This window comes from Limanda limanda, chromosome 18 (assembly GCF_963576545.1).
Source record: "Limanda limanda chromosome 18, fLimLim1.1, whole genome shotgun sequence".
Taxonomy (NCBI): domain Eukaryota; kingdom Metazoa; phylum Chordata; class Actinopteri; order Pleuronectiformes; family Pleuronectidae; genus Limanda; species Limanda limanda.
In genome coordinates this window covers 4,560,317-4,585,751 of record NC_083653.1, presented here as the reverse complement: position 1 = coordinate 4,585,751, position 25,435 = coordinate 4,560,317, and the positions used below count along the sequence as shown (strand labels likewise).

Below are 25,435 nucleotides of genomic sequence, written 5' to 3'. Positions count from 1 at the left end.
GTGGAGGTCTGTGTGTAGTTCAAGTGTCCTCGTGTTTTACAGCCATGTAATTAAGATATAATAAAGTCACTGTAAATTCTGTCCAGCGAACCCTCGGCAGAATCCACCGTCCTCCTCGGCCACATTCTCTCTTCCTCCCTTTCTCTCCCTCTCCACCTCTGACAGCCGAACAAAGACCGGCAGCTTCACGCCGAGGTCGAACAAAGAGACAAAACCACGTCAGGGGTCCGGCCGGAGGAAAGAGGAGGTGGAGAGAGAGAGAGAGAGAGAGAGAGAGCGGAGCCCGAAAAGAGAGGGAGGATAAGTGAGGATATACGGATGGACGACAACGTTAAAGTGCAGCTGCCGGCGGGGGGGCTCCGAGTTACTCACGCAATGAGCTTTAACATTTCCTCTTGTGATGATGTAGTTACAGTATTTTGGCTGCGAACATTCTACAAAACATATTGTTATAATGTTACTGGAGCCTTCTACTGTGGTAGTTTCAATCTATAAAACTAATTTAATGGAATTTAAAGGGCTGCTCTGCTTTCAGGCAACATTTGTATAAAATAAAACTTATAGCTGGTTTATTAGGTTTAAGTTTTTACATCAGGGAGATTTAAAGCTCCACTTTACACTATTTAATATCAACTGTGATGCAGCAGTTCTTCCTCTGTGACTGTGACTGTCGTACTTTAACACTAAGGTTTATGTTTTCCAGGCTCATGAGTAATCACAGATCAGTTCTCCATCATGAAAACTGTTCACCGTTTTTCTTTTGCATTGTGTATTTCACCTTTTACTTCACTTTTTATATCTTTTATATATTTTTATATAGATATATTTGTCTAAATAAATGCTACCTTGTATAAATATTAGAAAAAGTGAGTAAATAAGAAGTAAATAGTGAGTAAATATATATTGTTTTTTTTATTATTATTATTATTGTTTTTCTTATGTGTGGTGTATTTATTGTGTTTTTATGTTTCTATGTTCATTGTATGCAAATTCCAGGTAGGTGTAAACCTACTTGGCAATAAATACTTTCTGATTCTGATTCTGATTCTGATCCACATTTATCCTGCACGGGTTCAAAGCTCCTGAATCCTGCACACGGACCCCACTTTGAGAACTAGAGGTTAATGCATGCCGACAGATCCCTCCCCTCCCTGCCTCACCAGCCCGCCCGCCCGCCCCCCCGCTCACATCGTCCCACTCTGACAGACTGGGAGAAGAGGGGGGGGGGGGGGGGGTCGGTGCGGACATGGGGACATATGGTGCCTGTCTGAGACCTATAAGCACATCTCTGGTCTTTATCTAATGCTGGTGGGGACGGACCGGGTGTGGAGGGTTCAGATGGAGGTCTGCGTCTCTCCTGCTCGTCCACAGGACCGTCCATCTGTCCCGGGGGGGGAGGTCGGGGGGGGAGTAACTGTTGATCATCACGGGGGTTTAACCTCTACGGTCTGTACATTAGAGTGCAGTCCTGACAGCTGCAGGGATACACGACAGCAGGTGGATGGTTTCAGAGCTGCTGTTTAATCACAGGCCATCGCTCCGGATGCTTTTTAATGCCGAGCGGCTTCACTGGGAAACGTGCTTGTGCGTGAGGATTGTAACTTTGCTTTGCACGCTTGAATTTTTTATTTGATTTTAACCGGTGGACTAGTGGCAGAAACTTGGACTATGGGCAGAAAAGGTCTCTGGTTCGTCTCTGGTTCGACTCCACGGAGAAACAACAAAAAGACGAACCTGGATTGATCTGTCAAAAAATCCAAGAGGATTCTCCCTACCCTGTCTAGTGCCCCTGAGCAAGGCACCTTACTCCCCCAACACCTGCTCCCCGGGCGCCGTACATGGCTGCTCACTGCTCTGTGTGTCCTGCACCAGATGGGTTAAAAGCAGAGGTTAAATTTCCCTCCTTGCATGAGTGTGCTTGTGCATGTCTGTGCATGTGTTTGGGACAAATAAATGTATCTTAATCTTAATCTTAATTTGTCTGTGAAAAGTCCTTAACTAAAGTGCTTGATGAAAACAAACACACACACGTACAACCCACTGGGGGCACGAGATGCTTCGGCTCTCACCTGGCCTCGATGTGGTGGAAGAGGTTGTGCCAGCGCTGGCTGACTTCCTGCAGCGAGCCGTGCACCTGGCTCTGCTTGGCCTGGTCGCTGGCTAACAGCAGCTGCTCCCCCAGCTGCTTCAGGTGGCTCTTATTCTCACTGAACAGGTTGATCTCCTCCATGCAGTCCTGGGGACACGTGGTGAGAGAATCATGTCGTCAGGAAAAAAGCAGATCAAATAATCCCACGGCAATTAAAAGTCCGGGTTTACAGATTCATGTATGTATTTGTGTTTGCTATTGTATAACTTCAAATCCATCGCCTGAAGCATTCATTTATATTATTATTATTATTATATATACTGTTGCTGCCATTATTACTATATACTGCTATTATATTGGTATAATTACTATCATATACATAAATATATATTATGTTATATTATATACCATATATACTGTACTATTTTTATATACTGTCTAACAATAACATTACCATCATATCATCAGTACTATTACCATCATCTTGCCACTGCACCTTATCTACCTATTTATCTTGTGTTTCTGTTTTTTTTATTCTTTCTACCTCAATATTTTTTATTTTATTCTATTGTATTGTATTTTATTGTATTCAAATATACCGGCTGCTATGACAACTTAATTTCCCTTCGGGGATGAATAAAGTACTCTATCTATCTATCTATCTAAAGAAGTTATCTGCATGTTTCTTACTCTCTTACTGTATATATTGTTTTGTTTATATTGTTTTTTATTGTTTTTTATACATATATATATATATATATTGTTGTTTAATGTCTGATTGTTATTTATGTACAGTGCACCAACCACACCAAGACAATTTCCTGTATGTGCAAATATACTTGGCAATTAAAAGAATTCTGATTCTGATAATCATTTTGGCCCAAAAGATGAGAAATAAGTAGTTTATCTTTAGTCTTATTCTCATCTGTTTCATCTTAAAATGGTTGGATTCCATTTTGACATTTCTACTTCTCAGAATCCATCATGCTCAACAGTCAAACGTTTGATTTTATGCCCAGGAACAATCTGTTCTCACCCAGAAGTTCCACATTCAGCTCAATGAGGAGATCAAGTCTAAAGTTTGGCTTCTAGGGATTCTTGTTTGTATTTGTGTTTACACTGAAAGGGATAAGTCAATTATTTAGTCCCTGTATAATGTGTGTGCATGAAGCATTACATTGATAAACTGCATGTTTTATCATCAACTCTACGATTAATCTACTCCACGTGCTAATCTAAATCTCTCATTTCCTCTGGCAGCACAAACCACTGATTTCTGTAATGTTCAACCCCGATTATCGTCTTGTTTACGAGATGAACGTAGACACGGGGACACAGGAAGGTACAAAAGACTCTCAGTCCCGGAGAGACGACTGTAGTGTGAGAACAAAGAGGACGCAGCCATTCCATTCCAGGCCACCAGCTGTCATGTACAGCATAATGCATGTTGCTCATGTATGGATTTTAATTACTCCTATACAAGTGCTCTCCTCTAAATCAGGGCTGGATGGTGAGATTTACAGACTGAGTTATACATACAAGTGATATTAGAGCTGTAATATCAAATTTAATTCAGCTGTAGTATTTTAAAGATCTTTATCCTTATTACTCCATAATTACATTAAAAAGTAATGTCACTCTTATCACTGCAACATCCCTAGAAAGTAGGGTGGGAATTGGCAAAAATGTGACGATTCAATAGTATTGCGATTTTTGGGCCACGATTCAATAGTATTGCGATTCTGCGATATATTGCGATACTGCAAGTATTGCGATTCGATTCTGCGATTTATTGCGATTCATGTCCCCCATATTATTCAAAGGCATTACAAAAAATTAGGAAAATAAGACTGCTCAACTCACTTCAAATGTCACATTTAATTCTGTGAACAACATTGTCTTCTACACATTAACTGAAGTGCAAAAACTAAGAAAGGGTAGTGCAAAAACTTTGTCCTTGAACATTCAGGACACAGGACCTTTGTAATTATTTTCTGAATAGGAGACCTCTCACATGAACACTGAGCTCAATCATATAAATAAAAGTAACCTAGAGCTTCAATCAGATTGAGACCTGCAAGGTCATGACCCAAAATGTTAAATTCATTTGGGAATATTGGCATTTTTGTTCAGAAAAAGGAGTTGGTCAACATGCTCAGATGTTAAAGTTCCTCTGGGCCGTTACTATATCTCCTGCAGTGGAGAACATCCTTTCCGCATACACACTAGGTATCTTTTAAACTCTGGAACTCTCCTTGTCATGCTTTGCCCGCCAGGGGCTGTTACATATATAATTGTAAATAAATATTAAATATTGCAATACTTTGTGCTACAGTATCGATATAATCGCGGGCGCAAAATATCGCGATACTGAACAGAATCGATTTTTTCCCCCACCACTACTAGAAAGTACTGAGAAATAATCTTTTCATAGGACCATTTGTCAGAAAGTGATGTTTGTTTGTTCTGTTCTAAAAAAGTCTGATTATTAAATACAAAAGATTTGAATGCTTTGCGGATCTCGTACCTTCTTCAGCTTCTCCACCATCTCCTCGATGCTCAGGTCGCTGTTGTGGCAAACCTTGTTCTCCATCTGCGTCAGCCAGTCGCAGAACTCCTTGTTCTTGTCGTTGAAGATGGTCCAGGCGTTCAGCCGGTCGGCGATCTCTTGCTTGTGCAACGAAACCTGGAGAAATCGAAACAGGAAAACGGGTGTTAGGACAGAGAAAAATACGATTGAAGCATTAGAACGCAGATTATTCTGGATTCATTTATACGATTCTGAGCTGGTAAAGTGATGGTTATGTGTAAATCAACTTCTGTGAACCTGTAAAATAGTTACTACATGAGAAATTGAAGATTGTTCATGATATAAATGATGAGAATTATACTCAGCACTCAAAGTTCTTACTCTGTGACTGACACTGAGTTGACAAGTGTAAATTCTGACCCTGTTTTCAAACCTGAATCTAATCCAATCAGAGGCCACGTGGGTCCATTACATGAAAGGTGTCGTAGATTTTAAATAAATTATTTAATTTTTACTTTCTACAGCATGGTCAAAAATAATTAAACCAACCAAATCATAGAAGAGATTAAGTCGTATGCTTAATTTGATCAAATCTAAATAAAGGCATTGAATTGAAAGGTATTGAGTTATGATGCTGTACAACTGGAAGCTGAGGTTGTTCATCACGTCTGGTTTTCCACGTCATGCAACTACAAACAATGGATCTGGTTCAAAGTCCACAACGAGCACTGAACACAATTTATAGTGTTCAAACAAATCGTAAAAAGTGATGGGTCTTTACAACAGCTCAACAAATGTTTCTCAATTACAGCAGTCCGGGAACTTTCTCTGCCAGATTTACGACAGATGCTCTGGGAACAAGTCGGAGGTAAAAGGTCTTCAGTGTTTAACACGGGACAAAAGCTTCGGAGCAGTGGAGCCAGAGACTTTGACGAATTTGACAGAGGGTTGTTTGTTATGATACTCGCTGGTTTGTGTCCAGGAAACAATGTGACCCAAATCTGACACAACAAAGCATTGTGTATACCGGGAGCATGCCTGCATATGATAAATGAGAAGGTATTGAAACACACGTTATAACAGTGTAGAGATGAATCAAATCACTGTAAACCTGACTGGATCCTCAGGGTTTTCTCTCACTGCACTGAAGCAGCAGGAGCATTTAATCTCCATCAGAATCCGTAATCATCTGAATTGAGGAACAATCCCCACGAGAGTCTGGATCTTTGATAAAAAATGAACAAAGTCCATTTTCCTAATGACAGCTTAATGTGCTGAAAACACCCCATTAAACAGGCCGGGGGCGGGGGGGCTGCTGGTCTCAGCGAGCCCACAGGGCGCGTTCAAACCGGCTATATTTTACTGTTTAGTGGCATTTATTTGATTTAAATGAGCCCGGCTGTTGGTTTGTAATGTACTGACACGACTGGGGCCTTTCTCTGGAGAGTCCAGGGAGCTTTGTGAGCGGCTGTCACCCCGTGAGGACTTTGTGCTCACTGGGAACAATGGAGCCCGTCCCCCTGAATCCCTTTAGACCGGCCAGGCCATCTGCTGGGACCCATTCCAGTGGCTTCCCCCCACCTACAACCTGTTAGCTCCGGCCATGTCAGGGCTGAATCGGGCTGAAAAATCTTATAAGTGATCAAACTGCAGAAATTATAGTTTCTTTCTTTATTAGTAATTCAAAAAACTATGTCTTAAATGTTTGTAAATTCAGTTTTTTACCACTTTTGCAAATAAAGACAATAAAAACATGTGGATAAGTTCGTCATTTGGTGTTAATAACCTGCAAGAAACTTCTTTAACAGGAAATCCTAACTTTTTAAAGGTTGTTTAAGAGCAAACTTAAGAAGAATTGACTTTTAATAAAGATAACACCACGTACAAAACTATACAAATCTACAGTAAACCCAATGACTTGACATCCTGGCAGCTACTCCTGCATCTGTGGATCCCAGTCGCTGCTGCCAAGTGAGAGGAAGGTGGAGGCGGCCGGGCGGAGCCGGGACCCAATTAGCAACAAGTGCAAAATTATCCCACAGCCCCGATAACTGATGAAAAAATGACCCGAGCTCGTCATCACCGTCGGGCGCTCGAGAACAACGGAGCGTTTATGTTTAAGCCGATGGTCTTAACTGTAGGAATTTGAGCCTGTGTAGGAAGTGGAGCTGCTTATATACAGAATGCAGTAGCTGTAATGTTTCATGGGATTACTCATGTACACACTGAGGCTGAGTTTAACCTTGAAAAGCCACAAAGGGACTTTTTAGAAATGGTTGAAATAAACTGCAACTGGCTTCAGGTGTTTCTTTGAGCAGAAGCAGTTGAAGAAAAAATGTGATTAGAGCTTCAGGGAGACGAGTTACTCATGTTTTAACAATAGAGCTTAAAGAGGTTTTCCCTCCTTGAACCTGCACATGCTGGTTCTTCTCTCAGACAATGAGCGTGTGTGTGTGTGTGTGTGTGTGTGTGTGTGTGTGTGTGTGTGTGTGTGTGTGTGTGTGTGTGTGGTGCACAGGCTTTGTGCTGCTGGTCACTGCCAAGAAAACCGCTGGTAGCAACTTTTTCCCTCCTTCTCTCCCTCCGTCTCCAAAACTCCACCTGCCCCACCTTCTCTCTCACCTTCTAGTTTCATTGCATCTCTCTCTCTCTCTCTCTCTCCATCACACACACACACATATATAACACATCGGTATCTTTCATCTCTCACCTTCATACAAAGCTCTTCCCATTGACCGTGGAGTTGCTCCAGCTGCTGCTCCAGCAGAGTGGAGTCACCGGCCGTGATGTACTGGGACAGGTCTGTCTTCATGGTTCCCAGTTCCCTCAATCCACTGGTCAAACGCTGCAGAGAGAGCTCTGTCTCCTGCATAACACACAGGCACACACACACACAGACACACACACTTCAACACCCGGTCACACAGCCATGTACGAGCTGGGCGTCCACGCTTCTCCACCTTTTCCTTGCTCGCAATCGCTCTGACCGTCCAGATTAAAGGGCTGTGGACGGGACAGGGGGAGGGTAAGAGGGGCAGGAAGGGGGAGGGGAGTGAAAGCATGGGGCTATTAAATAAGGGAAAGGGGGGCAAACTCAGAGCCACCCTGATGGGACGGGGGGGCAGCTGCTGATGGAGCTGAGGGGTGGGGAAACTTTTGCCAGTTTTCGGACTCTGACCAGTTGGAGTTTCCTCCAGATGAATGTGGTTGTTGGGATGTTTATGACATTGTTATGTTTTAATGAACAATTATTATGAATAAATGTACCTTTATGAGACAAAATCTATATTTCTCGATTATACTCTTCTTGAATAAAAGAAAACTAGTCGGGTTTAAAGAAGATACCGAGCGTGAAACACTGCACTCAGCTCAGAGAATTCAGCTAAAAGCCCATAAGTCCTGAAATAAACCTTTTCCTAGAATAAAGACTGTGACCTCAGTGTCCTCAGCTGTAGCTGCGCGTACTATTTTAAAAGTGAGGATTTGAGGAGCTCCAGTCGTTCTGTGCTCGCTGGTTTTAATGTTATCTTATTTCTCAGTAAGACATGAGGCTGGAACGATGATAGGACATAAAGAACGCAAAATGCGACATGATAAATAATCCTCTTTCTGTGTGTTTATCTATAAATATAATGAAATCATACATATTACTTATTAACAGGTATTAACTAATACAAATAGTAATCACCTGGATGAGCTTCTCCTTCTCAGAGTCCTCTGGTGTCTCAGGCAGCTGCTGCTTCATCCTGGTCTTCACCTCCTCCAGCTCCGACATGATGCTGCTGATTCCGTCCTGACACTGAGACCACTTCTGAAAAAACAACAAACTTGAAGAGCTCACAAACAATCGTTTATAAAACTGATGTTTTGTCGTCTCAAACACTTCACCCACCCGTCCGTCTACACATTTTCAGTTTTGTGTGAACTATCCCTTTAGTGATCTCCTGTCTGTGTGATCTTTGACACTCACAGGGATTTTCTGTCCCCCGGGTGGATCCTGTTTAGACTAGAGGGGGTTAACACAACTTTCCCTGACCTCTCTGCGCACAGAACACATTCAGTTCTGGTAATTAACACAGCTCGTGAAGCAGAGAGGAACTTCTGAACGGTTCCGGTTCTGTAATGTATCAGCAGAGCGGTGATGGGATGAGCGGCAGAGACACGAGGAACCTGCTGAGTCTGGATGTGGATCATGGACGGATTTGAGCTGCTCTTTGATCCCTGTTGGCAGCAGCTCAGTGTCAGGGCAACTCACCAGCTCCTGTGTGTTTTTATTGGTCAAACCCTGGATATGGGTCATTCGAAGCTTAATACGTCAGATTCTCTTTTTTTTTTGTCCGATTACACCGAATAAACCGTTTGACCATTTCGTGAGATGTCGAATCTAAATAAATGCGAATTGAAAAATAGACACAAATGAATACTGTTACCTGAGCAGTCGTATTGAGCAGGTGCCGTTTCCTCTCCTGCAGCGAGGTGGTTCGTTTCCACGTCTCTTCGACGTCCCGGAGCTCGGACTCAAGTTGACTCCGACCCTCGGACTCTGTCAGGGTTTCACACAGACGCCTGCCGGCCTCCAGCGTCTGGTCGTACACGGCAGAGTGCAGATCCAAAGCCTCCTCCACACACTGTGGGGAGAGAGGCTCGACTTTTAAATCTGTCATACGGATGGAATTTGTCAAAAGAAACGAGACTTCCCGAGGGAGATGAGCTACTTCCTGCTGCTCGACCGATCACGAGTGAGTCTCGGCTGTGAATCGTGAGGTTTCGACCTGTTTTAGTAGCATCTAATAGTTAATTAACGTCAAACTTACTAGAAGAATAAGCTCTTGAACTTACATCGCTGTGATAGGAACAAGAGCGTTAGATTCAACGTGTACTTTGACCTTTTGGTTTGGCTCATGTCCCGTCCACTTATATAGAGGAGGGAGTGTTTATGACCAATAAACAGCAGCTGGACACCAGGGACCGAGACGCATTTATTTACTTCCTTCACTTGAATTTTAGTGCTGAAGATTATAGAACGGAAACTGTGCCAACCTGGCAATCGTCACAGGTCCGTAGTTGCTGCAGTGTGGAGAGAGCGGCGCCAGTAGGGGGCAGCAGAGGGTCCACGTCCACCGTCAGCTTGGACAGGAGTTTCAGTCCGAGGCGGTAGACGCTCCGAAGTCCGAGCTGCTCTCTCACCAAACCCCGGCGTTGGACGACCAGAGCGACGGCACTGAACCAGCTCTCCTTCAACCCGGTCACCTGGGCCATGAGCTCAGATCTGCAAAAGCAATAAGACGACAGGTTCATGTGGAGAAAACTCACGATATCTCTAAACCTGTAAAGAATTCAAAGTGAAGCAGGGGAGAATTTTTCTTTTTTGCGAAATGAAACTCGACTTTATATAGTTTCTTTTGGCAAAAACGGAAAAGAACATCAACAGGTCGAGGTAATAAAAAGAAATATAAATGTCTCTGTCAAATGTTATTCACAGGCAATTGCTGCAACAACACGAAATCAGCAGTTTTTTAAGACCGTCATAAAATCTCAAGTAGCGATCCCAGCAGGGGGAACAGAGAGAACTTTCCCTTGGATCCCTTTAAAGAGATTTACGAGGCATCCAAGATTTCCACACGCAGCAAGAAAATGATTTAGGGAAGCATCAAGGAAAAAAGAAATCGAGCTGCTCCAGAATAGGAAACACCTGCGGTTCACAAACTGAATTTTGTTATGTATCAATTTGCACCGAATACGTGTGAGGACGAAGGAATTTGGCCGGAAAACCTCAAATCTAATTATTTTATTAGATGATATTGGTCTGATACTTTGAAAAGATAAAAGAGAGACGGCTCTACGGGAGTTTTCCTAAAGAAGAGACCGAATCACAACCTTTAGCCCCTGAAGTATTTGGCTTAGTTGCTGTTATCGCCCCACAGAGGCTTCGGTCATTCATTCCAACCGATCATTTGTCCAGTTCTACCTGTGCCATGACACAACGGATAATAAAATATATATATACCAGTTGTAAAATTATTTTTAAGACTTTCCGTTGGGCGATAGGAACTCGTTAACTGTTTAAACTTTGGTTGATTTGTCTGCCAAATACTCTTTTCTGGCAAAACACCAACCGTTAATATAAATTGTACTTTTCCAATGAAACTAAAGAGTGTGATAAACTGGATCTTAATGAATGAATTCAATAGCTTCGTCATTTCATTGAATGTCTTTAAGTGGAGATGTACCTTTTCTCTCCCGTTTCCTTCTCCATGGACTGGACCGCGTGGCAGAGGAGATCCTGCAGGAGCTGGTTTCCAGTGATTATCTCAGCCTGAAGCCTCTGGGAGAATAAATGATTAGAGCAGGAGAGAGAGAGAGAGAACACAATGAGAAATCTGTGATCTTCCAAATATTCTGCTGGAAATCACAGTGATGATAAACTGAACAAGCGTTTGTGCTGATGAGGTCGTTAACTTCCTCCAGACTAAATTACCAAATATTTCTCGGTGGACCTGCTTGTCATAGAGCACATGGGAAGTTTATAGATTCATTTAGACTCATTTGTAGATGTAGGGAGGGAAATGGATTATCAACAAAGAATTTGGCCACAAATAATTCAACCCGACCTCATTAGGGCTAAAGTTCAGTGATGTTTCTGTCATGAAAATGCAAATAAACTGTCACAACCTGTAGTTGATAGTCAACATTTGTATATTTGTACCTGATGAACAGTCAGCATCTCCTGGAGGCCGGAGAGACTTTCCAGTTTTCTGGACATCGATCCCTCAACGAGTTTCTCCTTTAAATGTGTCAGGTTGTCCAGCTTCTCCTGAAACGTCTGGGAGCTCTGACGCTCCGCCTGCAGCTCTCTGGAGGAAACACAGGACTTTCACAACGATGCACATCTTCTATCTTTAAACGGTGAACAGCAGCAAATGTTAAATTCCCCTCAAAACGTTTCAACAGAACAAATGCACATGTGGTTACTGAGGATCTAATCTACCTGTTCCTGTGAGCCGTGCGAGTCGTGCTGTGGATCCACTCCCTGCTGAGCACGTGCAGTCGGGCCGAGTCCTGGTTGTTAAGGGTCCAGCGCTGACTCATCTCCCTGACGTCAACCAGCGATGGAAACAGATCACCGAGCTCAGAGAGAAGCTGCTGCACATCCCAGAAATTATAAAAATCACATTTTTTTATGTAAGACCCCAAGAAGTCATGTTTAATCCAATTCATAATGTTCAGGAACCAGCAGGGGTTCGTACTGACCTCCACTGAGTCCTTGTCCTTTAAACCGGCATTCACTTTATCTTTTATGCTCTGACTCTGTTTTTCAAGTGTCTTCAAACAAGTATGAAATTGTTTCTGTTCTTTCAAATCCTCCTGCGTGCAGAGAGAGAAGATTTAACAGACTCGATCAACACGGATTTGTGAAACGTGAACAGTAGCTACCGAGGGTTCAGGTGATGTTTTGACCCGTTCTCTCACCTGGAGACTTTTCCTTTTCCCCGACGTTGCGTGGCTCAGCAGCAGGACGTCACATGACAGGAGCCGGGTCTCTGATTGGATCAAATTTGCAGCCAGGGGATCAAGCCGTCCAATAAGAGGCTTAGAAGCGTCCAGCACATTGTTTGCGCTTCTTTGCAAATTCTCAGATACGTCCTCCATCTTCTGGTGTTAGAAATGTGAGGAATAAAACCGATAAATTACAGTTCCATTGATAAAGTAATGAGAGTCAGGAGAATAACAGATAAATACCATTTATACACATTGATCCATTGTGGGCAGTGATAATTAGTAATTACATGATTTTAATTACAATTTCTCTGTATTTTCCATCATCTTACCGACTCTTTTTCATTAAAAGCATCATAAACAGACCAGTAGCTGCTCTTTTCCTCTTGAAAACCAGAAAGTTTTCAGCAAATGGATTTGACTCAACTTTACCAAAATACACCTGCCTGTGTGCGTCTGTCGAGTGCACAAATGGACCTGAGTGGAAACACTGACGCTTGTTTTTTTTTTTTTTGGCCTCCGAATGTTCAAAACATCTCATAATGCAGCGTCCTGGCCCCGAGTGTAAGTACCACGGATCAGGTGTACCAACAGGTTTGCTGATATTTCTGCCCCTGAGTGCACGTTGCCTGTTCCTTTCCAAGAACATGACACCGGTCACTGAGAAAAATAATAACAATCCAATTGGATAGAGAATGAACTGCAGAGACTCTGAGTAGAGGAGCTGGAACAGGGTTGAGTGAAGGGAAATTCAACAAAACCAGAAATTTGTTCCCAGTTCAACTGCTTAAAATTATGTTTGTCAACCCGAAATAAACAAGACAGTGTTGACGAGATACGTTATTTCTATTAAATATAATATATTATGTTAAAGTATCAATAAATATTTATAATATTAGCAAGAATTCAGCATCTAATCACCAGTTTCTGCCATCAGGGAGCTTATTTTTGCTGTTGTCCACTGAACTCACCTCCACTGACTGAACCGCGGCTTCAGGTGACGGCGAGGACGTCAACAGCTCCTCCCACTGACGCCTCAGGTGTTGCATGTGAAGGGAGGAGTCACCAGAGAGACATCGGTACTCCTGCCACAAGGAAACGGTCTCGCCAGTCTTCACCCGCTCGTCCTTGAGCTCCTGGATGATGTTCTCCCACCTGAGCCACAATAACTCACAGGTTAGAACTCATCATGTGCACAGTTGTAACGTTAAGTACCTGGTTTAAAAAAAGTTCTATTGAGCTTAAAAGTTGGATCATTCTCTCTTTAACTATGATATGTGGATCTTTAAACCCCTGACAGTGTTTTCTCCCTGTGATAAGCTACTGACCGTTTCTTCTCTCCTTCCACTTGGTCGCCTAACGCTTGTGCCGCTCCACAATGAAGATTCTTCACGAGACCCTGGAAGGATATTTCCACGGCTGCCCAAAGCTCTTCTCCTGTTTCCACCTTCCCTTGGAGTCCCTGCATCAAGAGAAACAAAAGTCAAACACTTTTCTTTCATACCTAAGTTTGGGGACTGGAAAGAACTTGACAGCCGTGTACGCAGATCATTTCTGAATGAGGAAAAATCAAAAGAAGGGATTGATATGATGTATGATTGTTAAAGCCATGAGGGTCAGAGCTTCTGCTCACCTGCAGGACGTCCACGTGTTCGTCCGCCTGCGTGAGCGAGAACAGAGGAGCTCGCTGCTGAAGCTGCAGAGCAACACGCAGCTCGCCGGCGTGAAGAGTCGCCTCCTGCAGATCTCTGTGGAATCGACTCCACTGATCCAGGGTGAGCTGAAGAGCTGGTCCCAGAGCCTCCATCTGCACAACACCACAGAGGATCAGGGTCTTAAATGTAGTTTCTCTGACAGGTTTCATATCAAGAGAAATAAAGCACTTGTTGTTTTGATATTAAGACATACTAGAAAATACTAGTTTATGTTGTAGATTGTGTTTTCATACTGTGAATTAAGGAGTAAGATAAGATACAGAAAATCCTGTTAAAGATGTTTCTACTGACTGGATTTCCAGAGACTCTGTAACGAGCGATGCTTTTAATTCCCAAAGAACTGATTCTCCGTCTTCGTGATCACACCAGGAGATTTATTTTCTACCTGTTGACGTAGATCCTCACAGGCTCGACTGACGCTCTCCGCCTGCTCCGAGAAAGCGACATCACAAGGATGCTTCTCTTCTTCATCAGCATCCACTCGTTTGGTTTTCAACTCCTGCAGAGCTGCGGCCTTCTCCTTCACTCTGCCCGCGACAGCCTGCAAGAGAGAACCGACTCCGTGTCACATCTGAGGATCGCTTCCCGTGCAGCACAAACACAAACCCACTCACTCACCTCCCACTCTCCCAGAGCCCTACGAGCCAGAGTCTGACTTGTCGGCTGCTCCCACTGACTCAGCTGCTTTTTCTTTTGCGTTATCCATCGATGGAGATGCTGCAGCTGTCTCTCTCTGACCGCACAGGTGTGATGCATCTGTTCGGCTCCATGAATCTGAGGGAGCAAAGACAAACAGCGTCTCGTTCATGTGTAAATACAGAAAACAAAACAGCCGCTTTTCAAGCCCATCATCTGGTTTTAATGAGAATATCAAAGCTGAAAATAGATAGAAGGCTACGATTGGATCACTTTATATTCTCCAGGCAGCTGTGGCACTGACCTGGCTCTGCAGATCTCCCTGGAGGAGCAGCCACTGGAGTCTGAGGGCACCGAGCTTCTCTGCAAACATGGTGCGTTCGGACTGGAGAGACTGGACGTACGCTCCCACTGCCTGAGGCCGGGACTGGCTCAGGAAATCCAGGACGAGCTGCCCAGCGACAACACCCGACTTCAACTGCTGAAGAATCAATTTACATATGAAGAGGTCATGGATATGAAAGTAGATATAGATGGCAACAGTCAAAAGAAACGCAGACTATTTTGATTTGTTTTATTCAAGTTTATCTGACGCACCACTGAATTTGTTTTTAATCATTTTCCTCAGTTAATGTCTGATTATCTACAATCTCATATAAATTCAGATGTTTAGATGTTTAGATGTTTAAGCAGCAACTTAAATTTGTTTTATTCAAATTTATCTGATGCACCACTGAATTTGTTTTTAATTATTTTCCTCATTTTCCTTTGTGAATGTCTAATTTCCTACAATCCGATGTATTTTGACTTTTAGATGTTTTTAAACAGCAACTTTAACTTGTTTTATAACAAAAATCAGGTGAAGTCATTTCAGGACTCAACACAACAAACGTGAAGGTCAAATCCGCCAAATCTTAAAATTAATTTAAATTATAAAATCTGAAATTGAGGGAATTCAAATAATTCCTAATAGAAGTTGTTGATTTTTTAAATAACCACTGAATCAGAAGCTCTGATAAAGGATAGAGTGATGCACAGGAGGAAACAGTGAACAGTGGAGGTACCCGACGGTGCTGCAGGACTTCAGCGATCTGAGGAGCATCTTTGACCTTTAGATCTTTTTCATTCTCTTGATTCGGCGCCGCCTTCGTCTTCAGCCACGACTCCAGGTCGGAGAGCAGCTCCAGAGGCGGCCATGCAGCCAGCAGCCGCTACCACACAGAGAGCAGAGGGAGTTCACTTTCCAGTTTTAATTCTACTGCTTTCATAACTAATCTTTATTGAGGTAGTTGGAGAGTAAAACACCAGCTCTGATACGATCTGACACTTGTTTCTGTCCAAATTACTAAATCTGTCTTCAGAAGATAAGATCTTTTGCATCCTCTCCAAAGTGCAAGACTTCAAAATGAACCTTGGAAAAAACTAGCTTCTCTCTGGTTCCATTCACTGGTGATGAATGGGGAAGAAAAATGAAAGCGTCCTTCTCTTCCTCCCTGTCCTCAATCACCCAGAAACTAATTTCACCAGGATTGTATTCAAGTTTTCACTCCCTTCACCGGAGGGGATTTCTCAACGCCTAATTGTTTTATTTTTTTGAAAACCACCAGCGTTGACGTGGAATTTGGACCATTACACTTAACTTCACTGGAAAGTAGAAATGCTCAAAGTTTACAGGGCATGAGGTCGAAATTTTGAAAAACTGAAATATGGAAAAGGTTTGTGATGAAGGATAATGAAGTCTCTTCTTTAAATCAAAAAAGGAACAAACCAATTTCCTAACTGCAGAAATAATGATAAGTTACTTGTGAACAGATGTAGCATCGACCAAATACATACAAACCAATTAAGAAAAAAAGTATGAGATTAAAATACGAGCAATCTAACTTTAGAGAACTACATAAAATTACAAAAATGTGTTTGACATGTAATTTAACTTTATAGATCGGTCCATGTGCCATCCACTAACATGGAGGAGAAGTTTATAAGAGCTATACTGCAGCCAGCCACAAGGGGCAGATCAGAAAGAGTTGACTTTACTTTTGGGAGCAGTGATGACGCCCCTCTTTATAAACAGTTTTATCTGGTTTTGAGCTTCTTGAGTAAAGAACATAAATTTGTGAACATAAAGTAGATATTCTCATTATTTGAATCACATTTCATCATATCCGTTGAAATGTCTGTTTGTTGAGAGAATAAAGTGAATCTGAAAGCACCTGCTGCAGCTGCTCTTGACTCCTGCACAGATCGGAGGTGAGCTGGCTCCAGTTCAACTCCAGCTGAGCGATCTGAGCTCTCAGCCCGGGACAGTCGGCCTCGCTCAGGTGGAGCAGGCGAGTGGCGTCCCTGGAGACAGACGTCCTCCGCACCGACGCGGCCTCCACCTCCATGGAGAAGTCCTGGAGGACAGAGAGCGGTGATTGGAGGTAAAGACACAGTTCTAATCTTCTCCAGTGGACGTGTTATGAACAGCTGACTGAATTTGGGGTTTCCATGTTGATTGGATACTCTACCAGCAGCTCGATGAGGCCGCGGCGGACTCGCTCCTGCTTCAGGTCGGACGTCTCCGCCTGCTCTGACCACGACTTCGACCGTTTCTTGGCGCCGACGAGCCAATTACTGACCGAGGTGAAGTCTGTGTGGAATCTGTGGGGAGGACAAGGGAAGCATAGCTCATCCAGCGAGGCAGAACATGCTGTAATGACTGAGGTTTGGGTCCAACACTAATAAACAAGATAGCGGATGAGTGGTGTGCGTTGTCATCGGATTTGACATCGTGACTGTCAACAGATATAAAGATATATTAGAGTGTGGGAACATCGGAGTGTTGAAATGTGACTGTAAACTGAGGGATCTCACGAGGGGAAACATTTAGACATTTGTGTGTTTCACTCTGATTTACTGGATATTTCTAGACAAGATTAGAACAAAGACAAAAGGCCTGTGGTAGGGAAAGACCATAAATCTTAGAAAACCCTTAAACGCTGGATTTTAACTGGTTTTCATGGATGTTGCTTGTTTTTAATATTTTCTTTAATGCGCTTTCGTATTTGTGTTTTGTCTCATATTGTTCTGCGTTGTTTCGTTTATTTATTTATTTGTTTATTATTATTATAATTATTATGCCATGTATTAAGTAATCTCACTAACTAACTGAACATTCAACTTGCTTGACCTCTGTTAACAATCGTTGCAGATCCAGTCTGTAGTGGGTTTAAATATTATTAATAAGCAGAAGTGTGTTCAGGTTGTGAAATAACACTTATTCTTGGATATCTCAGTGTTTTTTTAAAAGGCCCTTTTAAAGGAAACACTAATTGTTTTGTTTTGCATCCATGTAAAAAAGAATTCTGAGACCGTTGTTCCAGACGATAACATTTAGGCAATAATTAAAACTGTCTGGCCTCCACTTGTTGATGATAAAAACTCCTGGAGCAGGATCATCTTTTATATTTCTGCACATTACTGCTGTATCCTCGAGCGTGTCCCACCTGGACCTGACGACCTGGATGTCTCTGCAGCGTTGGATCTCCTGCTGCGTCCTCCGGAGCGCTCTCCTCCACCGCAGCTCCAGAGCTCCTCCTGTCAGGCCGACCTCCTGCAGCAGCTCGCTCTGATCCAGGAGGATCCCGAGAGCCGCTCTGCTCTCCTCCAACTGCACCAGGGTTTGCTGGTTAATCAGGGAGAAGTCAGTGATTGTGGTGAGATTACATGCAGGAGATTCTCTCATTAAGCATCTTGTGCACCAGTGTTTGAAGAGGCAGCGCAGGGAGAGAATGTGACGTACTGTGGACAGTGGTGTATAAAGTACTTGAAAGCCATACTTGAGTAAAAGTACAGATATCTGACCTGAAAGTGACTTCGGTAAAAGTAGAAGTCACCCGTCAGAAAATGACTTGAGTAAAAGTCTTAAAGTAGCTCATATTAAAAGTACTTAAGTATCAAAAGTATCTGGTGTTGAAATGTACTTAAGTATCAAAAGTAAAAGTACATGTACCAAAATTAAAAATGCAAAGTGCTTTTTATAGTAGGTCTATACAGACACAAAACAACCCAAAATGTTTCTCCTCAAGATTTATCTCAACTGACTGAAACATTTTAACAACAATATGAATATAATGTTTATAATGTAAAAAAAATTAACCCTAGATGAGAGAGAGAGAGAGAGAGAGAGAGAGAGAGAGAGAGAGAGAGACAACCTCCGCTGCTCAAGTAACGAGCCAGTTTGAGAATGTAAGAAGTAGAAAGTACACATATTTTTGTTCAAATGTAACGAGTAAAGGTAAAAAGTCGTCAGGAAAAGAAATACTCAAGTAAAGCACAGATATGTGAAAAATCTACCTAAGTACAGAAACAAAGTATTTCTACCTCGTTACTTCCCACCACTGACTGTGGAAAACATGAGGTGATAAAGTGCGTGAGTCTGACAGAAACTTGCAAAGAGATGAATCAGTTAAATATAGAATTCAAGATCAAGGCCTCTGTTCGTCTGTCAGCACTTGACGGCTCAACCAAAAACCCAGCAGTGTTATCCTCTTACTGCGTATACACCTGAAATATCCTTTTTATTAATCCAAAACAAAACTGTTTCACAATCAACCTGGTTACTTTGTGCAGTGAATTTTTATTCAACTAGCTAACAAGTGATGACACTGATGCTTTTAGTGACTACAATGAGTTTTTAGGTGCAGGATGTTAAGACTGAATCTCTATGAACAGATTCTACGTGTGGAAATGTAGAATCTCTTGGTAAAGGATGAGGTTTTGGAGTTGGGATCCTTCTGGTTTATAGCTGTGAATAGAGATTACCCAAAATGTCATGTGGGTCTGAAACACCAACAAAAAGTATCACTGTTGTACAGCAGATGTAAGAAGTTATTGTCCGTTGCCCCCAGAGGTTAATTCCTTTTGTCGAGCATTAACCCTAAACTTCAAATTTGCCAGTCACTAAAAATAAGAAAACACTTTGTTTTTAGGTCACTCACTTTGCACAAATATTCCAAATAAGTTGATGTCGATCAACTTCTACAAAAAAGACTCACTGGGAAGTTTTCAAGAGTCAAAATATATGAAATACATTTGTGCAACAGTGACCTCTGACGGCTGCTAAGAGGCATGAAAGGAAATGTAGAAAATTTGTAACAGAATTGTGGGTGAAATTAGCAGATTGACGTTATAATTTAAAAAGCAGTTACAAAAATGCTTCTTGCAACTTCTGCAAATTTGAGTTGGAGGGTTGATGTGCAAAGAGGAAGATCAGAAGATGGAGAGACAGAAGGAGGAAACATCTGAGGAGAAAGGGAGACGCTGTGTTTACCTGGCAGGCTTCGAGTCTGTGCTGCACGACAGACTCCTCCCCCTCCTCCTCCTCCTCCTCTTCTCCCTCTGGTTCCCCGCTGCTGATGAAGGCCTCAGACTCATCCAGCACCCGGCCCAGTCGACCACAGTTCTCCTCCCAGAGGCTCCACTCCTGCAGAACCCCCCCACATCCACTTTACTTTGTGAGCACATTCACACCAGAACAAACACACAGCACAGAAACTTCTCATTTGTGTCGATGTGTGAAATGTTCATGGCCTTCAGCGAATGTGCGCTTCACCAACCTGCAGCATCTTCAGAGAAGCTTCCTCCCGTCTCAGAGCCTGTTGCTGCAAAGCTTTGCCCCTGACGTGCAGCTGCAGCCCCCCCGCCTCCTGACACCCCAGCACTTGTGGCTCACACCGGAATAGATGCTGAACAAACGCCAACTGAGACCCGAGGACCTGCAGGAGTTTCTGTTCCACCCAGAGACCAGATTCAGGACAGATGTGAAAGAAACGGAGGTTTAATAAAAACAGCAACAGGAGTGAAGAGGGAAATGAGGAGGATGATAAACGTCTAAATATCTTTGTGTAAAGTTTAATCATCAGTTGTTTAAAGCTTGTTAAAAAAAAAGAAAATCTCTGTCTCTTTGAAAACCATCAAGAAGCTTCTGCACACTCTTTGGAAAGTGCCTAACTTAAATCTGGGCTTTGCCTGCCTGCTGAGGAACTTGCTGAAAGCGCGGCGAGATACCTTGTGTCTGCAGAGAATAGCTTGAAGTTGGCCGCGGTTGTGAACCTGGCTCATCTGCTTCTCTTTTATGCATCCTTCGCCCAGTTCCAGGAGGTGAGTTATCCCCTGAAGCAAGGCCCGGGATGCTGGCTGAAGCTTGGCTCTTTCCCCTGGACTCGGCCTCAGATGTCTGCCCAGGACACACTGCTGCGAGATACAGGGGGAGCACTGGGTTTAAGGAGAATACCATTAAGTCTAGAAGCACAGATCCTGTATCATGTTTCCAGTCCTTCCACAATGGAGCTGAGGAGATAATTATTTTTTTTTAAACCCCTCATTGCTAATATAAACTGTTTGTTCCTCTTCGGGTGAAGACATATGTTATAGTTTTTGTAATCACCTCCAACAATCTGTTTGTTTGTCAGCAGGTTTACTCGGAAACTGAGATTGTGTTTCCAATTTCCCCGGGAATAATTCATGGATCCTGATCAGACGTATTTAGGGAACTGATCTATGAGTGTGTGCAATTTGATATTTTTGAGTCCATTAAAGATGTATTCACCAAACGATTTATGCCAACACACAAAAATCACACACATATACAACAATGTGTAAGCGTCATTACCTGCAAACTAGTTGCATCCTTTAGACTTGGGAAGTTTTCACTTTGTCCAAGTTCAAACTCGTCCAAAATACACAACTGGAGGAAGAATGAGAGAAAACTTTTTACAATTTTCCTTTGAGTTAAAAAATTACAACCGAAATGCACTTTTAAATATCACAAGTTACACTTTTCAATGTGTCAGTTTGATATTTTAAATAATTTCTTCCATTATTATCACTGATGCATTTACATGTAAGCATAATTTCTTAAGTGAAAGCTGTTAAAAAGAGACCAAATTCTATAGACTTTAAATGGATTTAAACATCTTTATCTTAAACATAATATTTTAGTCAATCATTTTACGTTTAAAAACGACATAATTTACTCAACTCAGTTACTATAATTGTTTTACCCATTCAGATAATGTTAATTTATTATTTGAGAGATGTCATTTTACAGATTATAAATTCATTCCACAGTTTCAGACCTGAAGTTGGTTTTTGAGGCCCAGATGTTCAGGGAGCTGATGGTGGGATGAGGTGAGGAACAGCTGGACAGTGCTGAGACACTCCTGAAGGCAGCTCACACACTGGGAAGCCTCTGGTTCCTCCTTCCACAGCGCCGGACTAGTCTCTGATTCCATTTGTCTCAACAGCTCGGCCATGGTCAGCAGCTCGGAGGAAACACACTACACAGGAGTTCAAAACAGAAATGATCAATCAACTCGAATATATATATATTTTAATACAGTAGATATTAAATATGTGTGGGTGTGTGTGTGTGTCTGAGGAGCGTTGTGTTCAGTCACCTCCTGCTGCAGCATCCTCAGCTGGGGCTCCTCCTCACCAGCGCCACCTGAAGTCAACAGAGGGTCGGTGCAGGCGTCCAGACAGAGGAGGACCCTCCGCAGAGCCTCGTGCGTCTGCTCCTTCACATCTGGCTGAGAGACGTCTGCAGACCTCACCTGGGAGACATCCAACACATCACCACAACTCACTCACTGTCACTCTGTGCTGGGTTTCCCACAAAGTAAGAGATATGGGTTTTCTCCAGAGGTCGGATTTTAGGGGAAATCTCTTAAATTGGCAGTGACTCATCTACACAGGAGCTTTTTTTAATTCGTAACCCTTCACACATGTCAAAGTTAAAAGCATTGCTTCAAATTAAATCCGAAGAGATTCATGTGCGTTGGATAATTTGTGGGACAATTTTATAATATCTACCGGTGTCTGTGCTGCACATACTATTTGTCTCAGGCTGACGATGGACTCCTGTGTCCGCTGGAGAACAGCAGGAGCAGATCCGGTTGATATCAGCTTCATCTCTGGAACCTAAACAAATACCAGAAAATCATAGTTTAAGTTTCACAGTTGTAAGGGATCAAGAGACGATGTTTGTACATTATTACAAGTGTTTCTGTTTCTTTTGGTCGTTCAGTGGTTCCCCTCAGATCCTCAAATCAGGATCTCACGCATCAGTTTTCTGTTTTCCTACCGTCTCGTCTTCAGAGCGCTTCAAGGTGCGATGTTCCTCCTGAAGTCTTCTCAAAGCGGACAGTTTTTCAGAGATCTCAGTGTGAAGTCGACTCCATCTTTGCTGCTCCGTCTCATCTTCTTCATGTCCTTCAGAGCTAGAGACCAAAGAAACACTGAATAAGCTTAGATCAACTGTATCCTATGCACACATATTTAAACCTCTACAACTGGTCACTGTCTATTTACCTGAGTGGCACATTAGATGAGTCATGGGCTTGTTGGGATTCTTCCAAACCGTTCAGACTGGCCCCAACTTCACTTTGTTCCTTCAAATGATGAAGAGCGTTCTAGACATTGATGAGAAAACAGGCAAAATGTAGTTTCTCACTGTGTCTTTTGCATATTATTTGAATCAAATATGATTGAAATTCCGAATTTTCAATCAATGTGACACTAAACTATACTTTAAGTTCAAAATCCCGGAGGAATCAACTTTCTTACATCATCTGTAGACAAAGTCGGATCTTCTTCTTCCTCCTCTGTGAACTCGGGCGATTCTCTCGTGGCCGTGAAGGGAGTTACGGGTCTTGTCGGAATCGTTCTCGTGTCTTCGGCCGGAGGCGACTTTGCATGAGGCTCGGTGGTTTCATGTTTTGAGGATTCACGTTGTTCCAGTGTATCAGCAGCAGTGCACTGGTCTTCAGAAGTCAAAGTGTCCAGATGGGACGAATCAGCTTCAGAATCCATGGTTGTTAATCCGGTTACAAGATTTTTAGCTGCAAAGTCGATGGTATCACATCCAGGCGTCACAGATAAAGGCTCAGATTCATCAGCTTCTGAAGTCGTCTCCACTTGAGAAGAAAACTGAGGAGCCAAACTCCCCAGTTCCTGAAAGGCAATAGAATCAGGATCAGGTTTATTTGGCAAAGCGAGCACACACAGGGGATTTGGTTCCAACAGATGGAGACACTTTGCTTGTACTGACGATATATAGACACAAACAGATATACAGCACACGATGTACATGTCATTAAGAGTCAGGACATTTATATAAGTAAAAACAGACTCCACAAGTCAACAATATACTAAAAATAACTGTAATAGATTAACAATACAAAGAAAATGAGTGTGCTTGATATTCAAAGTCGGCACTAAACAAACAGCATCTCCGAATTCAAGGTATAATTTACCTTAACGTTTGACAGCGTGTCAGCAATATCCTCACTTTTCACATCTGAAGGGACGAGTGTGTCCTCGGGGTCCTGATATATGTGAGAGGTATAAATATTCAAATGCACACACACACACACACACAAACACACAATGAAAGGTTTCTAAGGAGAAGCACATTCAAAGCAGCTGCATGTGACAGAGCCGGAGAACGAGTCGGCCTGAAACAGCTTCACATCCACATGCAAGTGTCTGATCCAGGCTTCCACACGACAGCAGCATCAGATTCAAGTTATAAATTATAGTAAGTTAAAACAAAAGTAAAGGTGGGAAGAAAAAGCCCCAAAAAATTTGAGTTTCATTCCACAACGTGAGAGAATTTGTGTGATTTTGGAATGAAACCCAAAGAAAGAGGAGCCCAGAACAATTAGTGTTTTTTTAGATTTACCTCTGGAACACTGCATGTTAGTGTGTCAGAGGACGAAGAGTGACAGCTCTCGTCATCCTCATCCTCCTCTTCCTCTGAGTTAGACACGTCACAAGGCTCCTGCTTTGTGAACAATATAATCAAAACTGATTCAAGTGACTGGAACAAAGAAATTAACTTTCTGATGATATTTGTTCTTCAATTATTTGAGACATATTTTCTGTCTTTTCCTAATGTTCAAGTTATATCAGTGACTCATCAGCTCATTTTGCTTATTTATCATCTCTCATCTCCGACAAATGTGAATTGAACTACTTTCCACATTATTATCTGCAACAAGACAAGAAATCTTAAACCTTCCTGGTGACTATTGGATTGTAATGGAGGAAAACATTTAGTAATTAATTTGATGAAGTTTAGGGTGGCTCATTTTTTGGGGGGGAAATTATTCATCCTCTTTACCAGGAAACAATATAAAATGTATTTATGAAAATTTGCAGTTGCGATATATATATATATATATATATATACAAATCATAATAATCCCCCCAAAAAGCCAACTGAGATTCAAGGCACTTTTAGGGTGAGGTTTCATTAAAGCGCTGGTTTTAATCGGTTAAATTCAAAGATGATGCAGAGTTAATAAAAATCACAACAACACACTGGTGGTTTTGGGTTATGATTATGTGATTATTATTTTTATATGAATGTTTTTATTACCTGGACAAGCTGCTGTGTCTCTTCAGGAATTTTGGAGAGTGTGGTGATGCCGAGATCTTTTCTGGTTGCTTCCTCCTCCCGGATCTTGTTCTATGTTGGTCAAGGAGACGAGAGAAACAGAGAAGGAGCGTTAGAAATGTTATTGTTCTTGTGCTGAGGGTTGAGAAGATCATTACATTTTGGCTTGACCAGAACAAAGTATTTGTTTATTTGACTTGTTGCTTCACCTTCAGCAGGGAGGTTTGATACTGGGTGAGTTGCTCCAGCTCCTCCAGCGGCTGCAGGAGGAGTCGGGCTCTGGAGAAGACCAGCAGACTCTCCTCCGCTCCCTGTGGAAGGAGAAGCTTTCCTTTATACCTCTGGATCTCCTCCAGTGTTCTCCGGATCGACTGCACATTGGCCTGGATCACCTGCAGACCACAAACAGGTCAACGCACGTGTGTAAACTAAACCACTCGTGTTGATGGGCAGCGATCAAAAGAAGCATAAAAGTCCTTGTTTTCCTTCCCTTTGTATTTTAATTGTTTAATATAAAAACTACT

The 25,435-nt window shown here is 42.4% G+C and overlaps 1 protein-coding gene across 1 annotated transcript in view; it reads right to left on the bottom strand.

The window, feature by feature from the left end:
- LOC133024829 (nesprin-1) overlaps nucleotides 1-25,435 on the bottom strand; it is a 69,993-nt gene that overhangs the window by 11,590 nt on the left and 32,968 nt on the right. Inside the window, 34 exon segments of the mRNA XM_061091993.1 lie at nucleotides 2,070-2,236; nucleotides 4,617-4,775; nucleotides 7,330-7,485; nucleotides 8,308-8,430; nucleotides 9,050-9,247; nucleotides 9,660-9,888; nucleotides 10,850-10,944; nucleotides 11,326-11,473; nucleotides 11,608-11,762; nucleotides 11,871-11,984; nucleotides 12,090-12,272; nucleotides 13,088-13,271; nucleotides 13,445-13,578; nucleotides 13,750-13,923; nucleotides 14,217-14,372; nucleotides 14,450-14,605; nucleotides 14,772-14,945; nucleotides 15,532-15,678; nucleotides 16,681-16,863; nucleotides 16,978-17,110; nucleotides 17,956-18,134; nucleotides 19,782-19,934; nucleotides 20,068-20,238; nucleotides 20,519-20,704; nucleotides 21,589-21,789; nucleotides 21,910-22,065; nucleotides 22,346-22,432; nucleotides 22,596-22,731; nucleotides 22,823-22,923; nucleotides 23,078-23,464; nucleotides 24,195-24,296; nucleotides 24,340-24,369; nucleotides 24,894-24,983; nucleotides 25,121-25,303. Of these exon segments, the coding sequence (XP_060947976.1) occupies nucleotides 2,070-2,236; nucleotides 4,617-4,775; nucleotides 7,330-7,485; nucleotides 8,308-8,430; nucleotides 9,050-9,247; nucleotides 9,660-9,888; nucleotides 10,850-10,944; nucleotides 11,326-11,473; nucleotides 11,608-11,762; nucleotides 11,871-11,984; nucleotides 12,090-12,272; nucleotides 13,088-13,271; nucleotides 13,445-13,578; nucleotides 13,750-13,923; nucleotides 14,217-14,372; nucleotides 14,450-14,605; nucleotides 14,772-14,945; nucleotides 15,532-15,678; nucleotides 16,681-16,863; nucleotides 16,978-17,110; nucleotides 17,956-18,134; nucleotides 19,782-19,934; nucleotides 20,068-20,238; nucleotides 20,519-20,704; nucleotides 21,589-21,789; nucleotides 21,910-22,065; nucleotides 22,346-22,432; nucleotides 22,596-22,731; nucleotides 22,823-22,923; nucleotides 23,078-23,464; nucleotides 24,195-24,296; nucleotides 24,340-24,369; nucleotides 24,894-24,983; nucleotides 25,121-25,303 (5,330 nt within the window).